Source organism: Falco punctatus, assembly GCF_963210335.1.
Source record: "Falco punctatus genome assembly, chromosome: Z".
NCBI lineage: Eukaryota > Metazoa > Chordata > Aves > Falconiformes > Falconidae > Falco > Falco punctatus.
This window is the reverse complement of record NC_137586.1, coordinates 61,564,511-61,577,780: the sequence shown is the minus strand read 5'-3', so window position 1 is coordinate 61,577,780 and position 13,270 is coordinate 61,564,511. Positions and strand designations below refer to the sequence as shown.

The following is a 13,270-nucleotide window of genomic DNA, read 5'->3' as shown; positions in this document are numbered from 1 at the left end:
TTAAGAGTGATCAATGTCGGTCAAGCTTTCTCATGCCACCCACTTGGTATGTCAGGAATCTCTCCCAAAGATGGCAGATTTTTTTTGAGGAGTTTTGGGTAAGTTTCCATATTACCTAATAAAAAATGTAATTTTGCTATTGTTGAAAGCCCGCTATCTAGTCAGTCCAGTACTGTGAAATTGGAGAGTAAAAATTGCACAAGTCTGTAACAGTACTATTGAGCAATTCTTTGTACATGTCTTTCATTTCACAGGTTCACTTGCAATTTACTTCTGAACAACCAATGTATTTTTATCCTTAGTATGGTTACTGAGGCTGGAACAGTAAGACACAGGGAGACAAGCCTGTCCTCACTTAGGTCTGCAGGCACAGCGGGCTTGGGAGACAGAAAAACACAGCCCTGTGGACCAGGAAAGCTAAAGAAAGAGGCCTCCTTAAGGCTTCAGCAAATCTTTTCAGCGATAAAGTAGTGACTTCTGCAAACATGCTGCTACCCTGTGCCAGCTCCTTGTGGAAGCACTTTTCTGCCTGGTAGCATACTGCACGGACTAGGGCTGCTCCGGTCCCCTGGCTGGTGTCTATGCAGGGGCAGCAGGGAAGGCTCCTTGTACACAGATGTATTCAGGCCCTTCTCACCACGCTGAATTCTGTGCAAGTTGTTAAATGTCTGTAAGTTTCCTCAAACCTTAGAAAAGTTTTAGGGGATTTAATGTAACATTTAACTAGATGCCTTTTAGCCCTTAGAGATATAATGCAGTATCTGACCACACAGCTATCACTTTATCAAGGTTGCACAGTTTGCATGAAGAGCAGTAGTTACTGCTGACACTCCTGCAGTATCATTTCTCCTCTATCTATTCATGCACAGCTGCATGGTTTTCTACTTTGATATTTACCCTCGAGCAGTTTCTGAGGCAAGACCTCCTCAGTCTTCATTGGGATCTGCCATGAATCTTCTTGACCCTTTCTGTAGCATCCAATTGCTATTTTTTTACTGTTTCTGCACAGTACGCAAGGCTCTCAGGATGTTTTAGGAGCTTTTCCAGCTCAGAAGCCTTCAGAGCCCTGCCAGGCTCCTGTAGTGAACGTACACTATTTATGTTCCATGGGGACAGATATTTGGATGCCATATCCCTGCATGACAGTTTGCACAATACATGCAATAAAAATTATAATAAAAAAGAAGTATTAGCAGGCTAAAGTCTGAGACAAAGGCAGGTTTTTTTCCTTTACTTATGTTTTATTAATTGCTAACAGTGTGGCCAGTAACATACAGAAAAGAAAGAGGTTTCTGTTTAAAGCCAAGACACAGACTCACGCCCAGTGTTGTCACAGAGCTTGTTTCCTGTGCCAGGCTGTTCTCCCTCTAAAGGGGATGGCCAGGCCCTCGCCAAACGATGATGCCCCAAAGATCAGTTAATCAGGCACACAGACACAGCCTTTGGACTGGGTCAGCACTCTCCTCACACAATATTTTCAGCAGCCCATGTTATATATGAATGTACAGGCAAATTGCCCATCTGCCTGTGATGCATTGGGAAGAGGCTGAACCATTGAGTCCTTAATCAGTTCTTAGACAACTTCCCTGTAAATGTCAGTGTCTTGCAATAAGCATCAACTGCAGGCACTGGCTTGAAAACTGCAGCATTTGGCACTGTGTTTGTGATGTTTTGTGAGTTACAACAATAGCTAATTAATAATTTTCACTGATATTTCCAAATATTTTTCAAAATTAATACTGTAGTAACTTTTTGTTGCAAAATGAGAGGATGCTTTACTTAGATGAAAGCATAATTTAAGATGATTACAACTTAGCAACTTTGACCCTGACTTTTTGCTGCACTGGACATTAATTGTAATACGGTAGATCTGCACCATGATCATTAGTGCTTGTTCCATTTCCTATATTAGAGATAATAGCAAATACAATACCCTCATTTCCTTATTGCTGATGGAAGCATTGCCAGAATCTTTTGACTGTAAATCTTCTTTTCTCTGTGTGCTGCAAAAAGAGCTTTGCACTCAGCTTGAAACAGGTCTCCAAAAATGTTTTTGACAGAATAATTCTGAATGAAGGTACTGATAAATCAGGCTGATGTGATCACGAAAACCACTCTATTTCCCTTCCAACAATTTAATACATCATTAACAAGAAAGATTGGTTTGAAATCTGTTTACAACAAACAAGGAGAAAAAAAAAGAAATTAAGCTAGTAAAATGATGAAGCTACTTATTCAAAATGCCCTCACCCTCTAAACAGATTATTCTGTCGTGAAACCATTAGTTAACATCGCTTCAGAAACAGCACATTTGGGACACAAATGCATTTCTCTCCCAGGCAGTGGTGGCACTTCAGTAGGTTCCTTACATAACTTGAGAGTTTACCTAGCTGCTTATTTGTTCTTGACAGAAAAATACTAGAGAGGTCTCTCCATGACACTCATGAAGCCCTTGTTAAAATGCTGTCAAGAGCCAAGACAATTTCCCAGCCTCCATGGTGTCATCTCTGTATGTGATATGTTAAATCACCTTTCTCCAACAGGACTCACCTTTAAATGTAACGCACAAATTTTGAAGAAATAAACACTTTGTGCCCAGAAGACATCAAATGGCAATTATATTTTTAATTAAAAAACTCCAGCAACAATACCTTAGCATGGAAATTGTTACTTCTCCCTACAAGTCATTAAGTTGTATGTCATGCCCATGGCAATACTCACCATCCAGATTCAAGGGAAGAATGTATATAATTGCTCTGCAAAACACACCCTGATATCAATCCAGCAACTGGTCCTGTCTGCTTCCACTGACTGTGATTATAAGAAGGTATATGCAAGCAAACAAAAAGACTCTCCCCTTATTTCATTCCTCCTCTTTGTCTGACACCTTGCCTTGATATACAGGGTTTATTATGTATATGAGGCATGGTTTTTTTATGGAAGTCCTTTTAAGAAATATTGTTAGAACCTCTTAATTCTGCAGTCTACTACAATCACCATTAAAGTGGATGTTTATGCTATTTCAAGAGGCTACAAGCAAGATCACATCAGACAGTATGTCCTTCTCATTATAGAGACCAATCTCCATATTTTTACTCGTGCTGTGATTTGCCCACATAAATATAATTTTGTAAGTATAAATGGTTATAAATAGCAAAATCATAATTATATACATTCTCTTCCCTTACTGTGACTTCAAGTGCACTGTAAAACCCTTTGCAGTAAGCTACCCCTATAACAAGATCCTGTTTAGTCACTGCCTTGAACCTTCCTTCTGGGCAAGACTTCACAGGGAATTCAGAATACCTGCCATTTATCCAAACTTTGTTAAATCAGTTGGTAAAATCAGTGTATCTGCTGTGACATTCCTTGTATTAATTTGTCTAACAAAGAAATGTTGCTTTGAGACTTTTTGAAAGTTGCTTTCCTTAAATATTCATCTTCAGACCAGGCATTTCTTTATAACTCATGAAGTACAACTGTTACATACATAGTAATCATTACAACTACTGTCATGTTGCACAGAACGTAATAAGTATATATAATTTGTCACATCCACAAAATTAGCTTAATTGAAGTAGATAAAGCTTCCATTATGAATGCTTAAATGTTAGAATATATTTTTCAGGACATGTGTTTGATGCAGTTTGACGTTTGATGTATATGATTTATATGATGTATATGATTGCAGTCTAAAAGTTACTTGTGTACTAGGTAAGCTGCTTTGAAGGTAAAAAAGATGCAATACAAAAGAAAACAATCCTGTTGTGTTGCTTTTTTAACTGTGTGAGATAGCTGGAAACTTAGCATATGTTGATATGTGTGGATGCAAGGAAGAGAGGAAGCATGTGACAGGCAAAAAGGCTGGCAGCCCACTGGAGAAACCACTTTTGGGCACAGCCTTGATGGGAAGCAGGGACATATATGGGCTGCAAAACTGGCCAGCATAGCTGATGTGGAACCTGCCTGCTCTCCTCGCCCTCTGCCTCCAACAGCCTTTAGAATAATCAAGACTTCACAAAATAACATGCATGACATCAGTTTTCACATATTTTCCCTAGAGAATATAATTATGTAACTAAGCAATTATGTCCTTGAGTATAGGGAAATCACTTGGGGAAGTGAACGTTATTATGATTTCCTAGGTCAGAGAGATGTACAAAGTTTTAGGCTCTATATTGATTTTTATTTTCAGAAAACAAAATATCTTTCAGTTAAGCAAAAGAAAATATCAAAGAATAGTAAAATTTCAATGCTTTTAATAGATGACAGAGCCCAATTTGTAATCAGAGCTTTACATCTATTTTAGCAAATTTATTTGAATTAAAAGCAGATGTTCTCAGCATAATTTTCAAATTGCTTTTAGAATTATGTATGGCATGCTTGCATATCATGTACATATGCAAATCTCTTATCCACTTAAACCTAATGCCAGCTAGGCATTTAACTGGAAATGGATAAAAGCACATATCTGATTTCCACACAGCTCTGCAAAGCTTTATACACACAACTTGTGCAAGGCCTACTGCCACAAGCCATGCAGATGTCCTTAACATGAAATTGTTGACATTAGGAACTTGTAAGCAAAGACAGTACTTTACAAAAAAACAGTTCTTTAAGTATGCTCCTAGAAGTAATCATAGCTGAAGGTACTACCTACAGGAGGTAATGAAATGTGATGTATGAGTACATCAACGCTGATGCAGTTAATGTTCAGGTGGTAGATCTTCAGCTCTTGATCTAAATAACTTCCAAAGATATGGCATCTAACCTAATTCTTCCAATCAAAAATTCAGTGCTGTCTTTTACAAATACACGGACATAGTATTTCTATGTCAATGACTGAACATTAAGAAGAGGACTCTTTTTTCTGTACGTGTCCTGGTTTCAGCTGGAGAAGAATTACTTTTACTTTTAGTAGCTAGTACAGTGCTGTGTTTTACATTTAGTATGAGAATAATGTTGGTAACACACTGGTGTTTTAGCTGTTGCTAGATAGTGCTTACCCCTATGTCAAGGTCTTTCAGTTTCCCGTGCTTTGCCAGTGAGCAGGTGCACAAGAAGCCAGGAGGGAGCAGAGCCAGGACAGCTGGCCCAAACTAACCAAAGGTGTATTCCACACCATAAAGCATCAGGCTCAGTATATAAACCAGGGGGAGCTGGCTGGGAGGGGCTGATCACTGCTTGGGGCCTGGCTGGGCGTCAGTCAGCGGGTGATAAGCAATTGCATTGTGCATCACTTGGGTTTCTTTGTTTGGGTGGGTATTTTTGTTTTCTTCTTGGGCTTTATTTCTCTCTGTTCCCTTCATCATTACAATTACTGCTGTTATTGTTGTTATTCTTATAACCACAAAATGGAAAACAGGTCATGCCAACACAAGGATGATTACACAGAACACGTGAATTCCTGAAATTAAAAGCCACCATCACTACTGAATACATAAGCAAGCATAAGTCCTAACATTTGAATGCTATTTGAAAAAGCCTTTCCTCTAGCGTTTATTTTGAAAAGGATAGGACAGGACAGGAGCCAACAGTGTTAGGAAATTACTGGTGCTTCTTGGATGAAGGGCACTTGGGAGTGTCAAAACTACAGCTACTACAAGCCATCCCTGCAAGCCAGGCTGAGTATGCCGCTGGTCACACAGAAGAGTAGGTTTTCCTCTTTATTCTTCTGAAGAAGCCAGGAGAAAATATTGCCCAGTCACAAAGGGTAGAAAGGGTGTTTTGGTTTGGTTTGGTTTGATCTTACTCTTCAAGATGACAGGACACCAAAGGAGGGCAGCTCCATTTGGAACTGGTTCTTCTCCTTTTTATGTGATCCAGGGAAGTTCAAAGATTTTTGTTTCCCAGTTCTCTTCCTCAGAACAGGGGGGTTATCTGAAATACCAGCAGCTAACACTAACAGCTGCTATAAAGAAGCCTAGAAACAGTTTTGTACTGGTCTTCCTTCACAGACTTCAGTTTTGGAAGACTAGGTAGGTAGTTAGGGAGTACACTGAACAAGGTTCAGTAACAGAGGGACACCGGAGAGCAAAGACTGCTACTGGGTAAAGTTATGTTAGCAGGAATTTTCCAGTCACCGTTGCTGAATCAAGAGCAAACTAGCTGGCAAAGATGAAGACCACATCACAAAAACCTGGTCAGGAGACAGGTTGTCCATTACAGCCTCAGTCAAGACTTCAGGCCAACAATAAACACATCTTGTATGTCGTCCACCTGCACCCCATTTGACACGACTGAAATGCAGAACCATCCAGCACATTATATGACAAAGTGTAAACCAAACAACAATGAATACAAATATACAGGGAGAAATCTGGCAGGCAAAATAATATATCCACACAGTCACTTTCTCAGGATACTATAACTAATAAACTTATATGGAAAAGGTATACTAAGGACTTTTGTGTTTGTGTTTTATCCAAATACCCCAAGGTCTGCTTTGCTACAAAAATCAGAATGGACAGGACAGCTCTTGAACATCTTGGGCCACCAGCACTAACTGCTGAAAACCAGCAATCTCTGTGATTTTCCTCCTGTTCCTCTTGGTGAGTTAGAGGGAGAATGGCAAAAGCAGACCATGCTGTCAGGGAAAACAACATGCCACCATAATCCTTAGCACAGAATTGCAGCTGGAACACCAAATTCCTCCTGTTTTACAGTACCAAGCATTGGTCCTTTTACTGACGACTGCATACTCAACAAACACGCTGAATTTGGCCTAGACCTGCAAGTTACTGAAATGCCACCTTTCAAGCAAACTTTCTGAAAACTTGACAAAACTTTACATTTCCCCTTCTTCCCCCACTGGAAAAGCAGAAATTGTTGGGTTTTAGTGGCTTTACAACAGAACAACTGCTGTTTTCTAACTGTGCCCTGAACAACAATTATGCCAGGAACAGACTCAGAAAACCACTCCCCACTGCCAGAGGGAGAATGGAAATACTAAGGATTCATCAGAGAATGGGGAGAGATCTTAAGGTGCAAATGCTGCCTCTACTAGAAAGGAAATCTTTTGCAAAATCTGATGAGGGGAAGCCAATGTTCTTCAATATCTACAATGGTGTAATCATGCAAGATTCCTCCTCTTACATATAGTGTTCACAAATTTTGTTACTATTTTACACCAGTATTTATCCTGTGTTATAATAGGTAGGCATCCCTGCCATTCTCTTTTGTGGAATTTAACTTCATTTTCTACAGAACTGAACCCAAGGTTTCTTCCTTATTTATCTCAATATATTTATTCTTAACAGTGTGCCTTTTGAGGCCTGGCTAAGTATAGATTGATAATACAACACATTTACTAGTCAAAATTGCAGAATTCCCTGACGTTTATAGTTTGGTTAAGTTCATCTCATAGCTGGTGGCTAAAACTAGCATTCATTTGTTGTCTCTACCTCCAGCACGCACAAACTCAATGATTGTGTAGAAAAAATATCTTTATCTAATGTCCACTTTTCTTTGAATGATAAAACCCTCAAATATTTTAATCAATCCACTTGGGTTTCATCCAGTCTTTAGAAGTCTGGTTACTTCATTTGGTCTAAGCTTTAACGGTTAGACACACCAGTGCCTCTGGGTCTGTAAAATACACTTGTAAGCTCTGCATTTGCAGTAGGTTCTTTCCTACTATCATACAGCTCATTAGCAGACACATCAAAGTTCTCTGAAATTAATAGAAATCTTTAATCCTGATTTTCCTTCTCAAACTTGCATGTGGCTAAGTGCCCTCAGTCTTTGGCAATGGCAGCTGAGAATTCAGCATGCTTCCTGTGAATTTAAGATGACAAGGAATTGAATGTAAGTGCAGATATACAATGAAGCTTGAAGTGGTAGAAAATTGAAATAAAAAATAGAAATGAAAACACAGGGGGTCCCACATATAGCTTCAGGAAAATGTTCCTATCTAGACAAGATAATGGCCAGTCATAAGAAAACAACCTATTAGAAAATGTGATGGGAAATTAACTTAGAGACTGCTGGATGAGTTCAAACCGACATGTAGAAGGTATGCTAGTAACTACCCTAATTACAAAATGTGAAGTGTTAAAAATAATTTCAAATTTAAATATAATGAAAAGAGTAATTTATCCCTCAAGCAGAAACCTATAACTTTGACACTAATGCAGAGTAGGCAAGAAGGAACATGGTTTATTTCTAGTGAAAAATATAAGGTTTTGAAAGCACACATTAAAAAAACTCAGTGTCATTTTCTTGAGTTTGACCATCTAAAAAGTAGATGTCTCTCACACAAAAAGTGTATAAGTGTCTTTTTGTGACCAATATTTGAAGGATTATTTGAAGTCCGTAACATCAATAACTCATTCTGCAAGTCAGGCATTGAAGGTCTGGCCTCAGGACATGTGTGTACAGAAATTAATTACTTACACAAAACAGAAGAACTGCCACCAGAATAAGCACCCAAGAAACCACACTGTATACAACTGATCATCTCAGAAGGAGAGAAAGAGCAATGATATATCAAGAGAGTCTGCTCTCAAATGCGTCCTCTCCCGGGAATGAAACCCTGTTCTGAGATGTCAGGTAGCAACAAAACCTCCCTGCCTGTTCTGAACAGCACAGCAAAAGAGCTAAAAAGATGAGTGCTGGCTTGCCCTAGTTTTTCATACAAGCCTTTTATCTTATGAATGAAGCTATCCCCCAGCTTGAAGAACAATGGAGGAATAATGGAAAAGGTGAAGGCGCTGAAGACAGAAAAAAGTGTGTTCCTACTAAGAGCAAATGCAGTCATGTACTGGGAACACTGTATCAGATGTAACCAGCAGAAAGAAAAATCACAGAAAAGGACAAAATGCATGTGGTGGCCTTCAAAACAATAACGGTTTTGTTATTTTCTCTGTTCTTAGGAGGACAGATGTCTGATATATTTATGCTGGTTTGTGACCTGGAAAATTAAGATTAATTTTCTGTGTGCCTCTATGACTGCTTGCTTAATTCTTGGTAAGCCAGTTAAAGCTAGTCTTACAGGCACTCAGATATTACAAGAAACAGATCCAGAAGCTTTATGGGATTCTTTTTATTTAAAAAGTATTAGTCCATTTGGTTTAACAATTTCAAAAGGAATTTAACAAAAATGCTTAGGTGCTTTTAAAATCCCATTCTACATTTTTGATTAAATCCTTTAGAAATGTCTCAAAAAATTTTTGCTAAACGAAGACATAATATCTTCTCATGTCAATGATCCACTGTGAGGACACAAGAGCCCTTAACAAGGGATTTATAAAACAAGTAGGCAGACTAATTCAAGAGAGTTCAGCAAAGGAAAGGCTGAATGCTTCTTTTGCTAAGAGCAATTTCTAAAAATTGCAGAGGTGAAAATGCCTACCTGGTGCCAGGAAGGCATTTGTTGGGATGGTCTATTGAGGGGATTGTACAATTATTTGGTTTTAAGAATGATCTATGGATGCATTTACTTTTATTCTGGAAAGACTACCCTGCTGCCACAGTTATTTTCCAGTTTCTAACAATAATTCCTGCTCTACTCACAAATGCCATTCTGTCAAGTTTACAGCCCCAATATATTCCAGTATCTCAGCTGGGCTGCAAAGATCCCAAGCTGGGCACTGCCACTTCCACAGCTTTCTAAGATTTGGTTTAGATGTTCAGTGTCAGCTCTAAAAGCAAAAGTCAACATATTCTGTCCTAGCTAGGGATCTAGCACAAGGATCTATAAAAACCCAAATAATTGCATGCTCATTTAAAGGCCAGCTTTTTAGATTTCAGCCACACTATCACAATTCATAGAAGTTGAAGATCTTCATCTGGGTCCTACCTTTTAAAATAAAGAGCTGAAACACCTTCTGAAACATCATTCAGCAAAACTTATTCATTCATAATTTTTGCAAAAGAATGATAAATAATGTAGAACGATCTTAACAGGGGCACTTTGACTGGAAGAAAAAATTGGTCATAAAATAATAATCTGACCCAATTTTGAGAATTTTATACAAAAGTATTATGCTGTGCACTAAACTTAAATACATAATTTATATTACTTCAGATGAGAGTGCCTCAGTAAACATCAGATAATTCAGAAAGTAGCATGATGTGAACATGGTGGTCTTGCAGTATGTCTGGTTACTGCAGTAAACACCATTTCTCACATCTTATTCAGTGTGAACAGGTTTGCAACTAATAGCAAACTATGATTTGTAATTTTTCACAATGGGGAATTTCATTACCATCCCAGGAAAATATGTCCAAGTTGGCCTGTTCCTTCTGAATAATTTTATTATTGATGTAATCACATTAACTTTTCCTCACCTCTAGGTAACTTTTAGAGAGGTCAATCATCACATCTCTAGTACTTTCCTGAGGACAGCTCTTTGGACAGTTCATCTCTGTGGATAATATATAGAGATCCTGCCTCACCATTACCACCCTTCAACAGAGCCCTTCTGGCTGTCCTCTCTTTTTTCCATGTGATCAATAGCTGGTTTTTGTTTGAAAAGTCTGACAGTCTGGAAATACACCCAAAATGAGTCATGTCTCATCTGCCCTATTTGCACACCTCTAAGCACTTGTGTCTGCTCCAAGATCTTTGCAGCCTTTCCGCTACCTGGCTGCTTCACCCCAAACATCTGCTGCAGGCAACCAGACAGAGCCACTGGATAAAATCCAAAATACCTCTTGCTGACTCTGAAGTCAGACTGCCAGGCAGAGCAGAAGGCAAAATCTTTAGCATGTATCACTCCTTAGGCCCTACCAACATCTTAAGTTTCACAAAGTAAAATTTCCTTTGTATTACTATTTGTCTGAAATGCTCTGAGTGTCCCAACTGGACTGTTTTTTCACGTCCCCTCTCTTCTGCACTAGAAGTGATCAGTGCTAGCATGTAGACTAGACATTTGACAAATTCATTTCTTAAGTACTTTCCCAGCATCTCATTGCTGTTTGGTGAACTGCTGGTGTCAAATCAGATGGAAGAGCAACAGGTGACTGAGAAGTGGGGATAATGTGCACAAATACTGTGTGTAGCCACTAGAAGCCTTCATCTTCTTGTCTCAGACATCTTTCTACCTTTCTTTAAGCCATACAATGTGATGTACTTGTACAAAAATTCAAATGTTTGAAAACCACACAAAATATAGAGGAAGAAGATCTATTAGGAACCGTACAAACTACTGGCACCAAACTTTACTTTCATCTCTCTCAATATAACTGTTATTTTGTGTACATATGTGCAATTTGAAGAGCAGTGAGAACTGATTTTTTGTTTAGATATGTTGTAACTACACTATCCACTTTCCCAGTAGTTAACACTTCCTTGCAACGAACCTTGTTTGTATGGACACTCCTCCATAGTGGCAAAAACTGTGATGGGTCACCTTCAGGCAACAACTGCAAATGAAGTGTAACTATTTTCATGGCAATATTCTGCAGGAGTCTCTGATTCAAATTCTTGTAACTCTTTACACCAGCTAACATGTTCAGCCAACCTATTATCATTTTAAGTTGAGAGAAAAAGTAATGCACTCTCTTTTGTTTAAGGTTCCAAATAAATTACTGTGACATACTCCACAAAAAAAGAATGAGAGACTACACAAGTCCCAATTATTTCAAATTACTTTTGGGGCTAAAATGATCGGTGCTGAACTCCACAGGTTTCTGAGATTGCACAGAACGTACACTTTACTGTAACAGATGTCTTAGAGCATTAAATGTATTTCTGACTGCCATCCAAGGTCTCTTATTCCCCTTCAAAGTGCCACTACCTTAAAAAAAAGTCAATACAAAATTAATTACAGGAGGGGACTTGTGTGGACTGCCTCCAATGAACTCTGCTTCATTCACACATAAGTAATTATTGAGCCATTATAGGTGAAAGATTAAGTGCTGAACATATGATGCTAGGTAATACTCACAGCAACCGCCTCCAGGATTTGTTTAACAGCATCAGCAGCATCTCGTTCACTGTAGTAACCCTTTTCCACAATCCTACAGAAAAAAAAACATGAGAAATCGTGTTCAGCATTATGCATTAAGGTAAACAAACCAGGCAAAAGACTCTTTTCAAAAATGAGCTAGAAAACAATCAACTTTAAATATGACCAGGACTCTGGAGTGCCCCCTAAAGAATAGAAGACAACTCTTTTGCAGTTTAGGTTACCTTTGATTCCCAGTTAAATGAAAAACTGGAGATATCAACTAGGTAAGAAGCTCACAATATATACACATTACACATTCAGTTGAAAAGTTTTTGAATTTTCTAAATTCAGGGAATGTGAATTACTCTGTGATATAACTAGGTAACCTTTAGGAACTGCTTTTTCACTTTTATATTTAACTTCAGCTTTCCTCCACCTCCCCCTGCCTCCTCTTATTCAGTTAGCTGGTCACTAAACAACAGCACTATGCTATGCCCACGCAGATCTGAATTATTCAAGAGAAAGGTCTGGTGTAAAAATTTACTAGCTTCAAATTATCCCTCAAGTATAATGGGCTGAAGAAAAAAGTTGTCTTTTTTCCCCCATCAGTAGAAAACTGGGGGCTCTGTAGTCAAACACAGTTTCATTAAAACCAAAACTACTTTTTTTCTTTCTTCTTAATGTAAATAGCCAGAATGCTAAGTTTATTTTGTATAGACAACACATAACAGATTGATTTTGCAAATGTGCTGACCATGTGGAGCTTATGGTGAGTTCAGCAATATTTGTAAGTTCTAAAGATCCTTCAGATCTGGTTTTCTGTCTCCCTTAGTTTTTACAACCATTCGATTTTTTAAAAACACACAAAACTTCAGTTTTCTTCTTTAATGATGTTATGTCTGTGGAGCCTTATTGTCATAAAAACATTAAGAAAGAAAACACTTTTCTGTGTTAAGGTAATGTTCTGAAGTGGTGTATTTCAACACTTTGTATGCTATGCTGCATAGAAAGGGCAGCAAGGTTTAATGTGAATTTCTGGGTTGGACTCCCAAAGCCCAGCTGTGCTACTGCAGCTCTTTTAGAAGAACACCAGCAGTGGCACAGGGTCTGGAAGCTGATCCAGGATTTGCATCACATGTTCTCCAGGAACTGCCATTACAGAATGAACACTACATAAATGCACAGTTAAACAGGTTAAACAGGGTCAGCAGAAGATACAGATTTGCACAATGACATATGGGAAGTTAATAAAAGAAGGATCTATCAATAACATGCACTAATGCTCCGTTTAAGAATCCCAACAGTCTTTTTACTGTTGTATTTAGCTACACACAGTATTTGTGAACTACCGTAATTTTCCCTCAGAGACTTACCTT

General features: G+C 38.4%; 1 protein-coding gene across 2 annotated transcripts in view; it reads right to left on the bottom strand.

Moving 5' to 3' along the window:
- The window catches only part of CAMK4 (calcium/calmodulin dependent protein kinase IV), a 175,300-nt gene that overhangs the window by 49,444 nt on the left and 112,586 nt on the right, over positions 1-13,270 (bottom strand). For both annotated transcript variants that reach the window (XM_080371234.1, XM_080371235.1), the window contains one exon: positions 11,892-11,964. In XM_080371234.1, the coding sequence (XP_080227360.1) occupies positions 11,892-11,964 (73 nt within the window). The remainder of the gene's footprint in view (positions 1-11,891; positions 11,965-13,270) is intronic.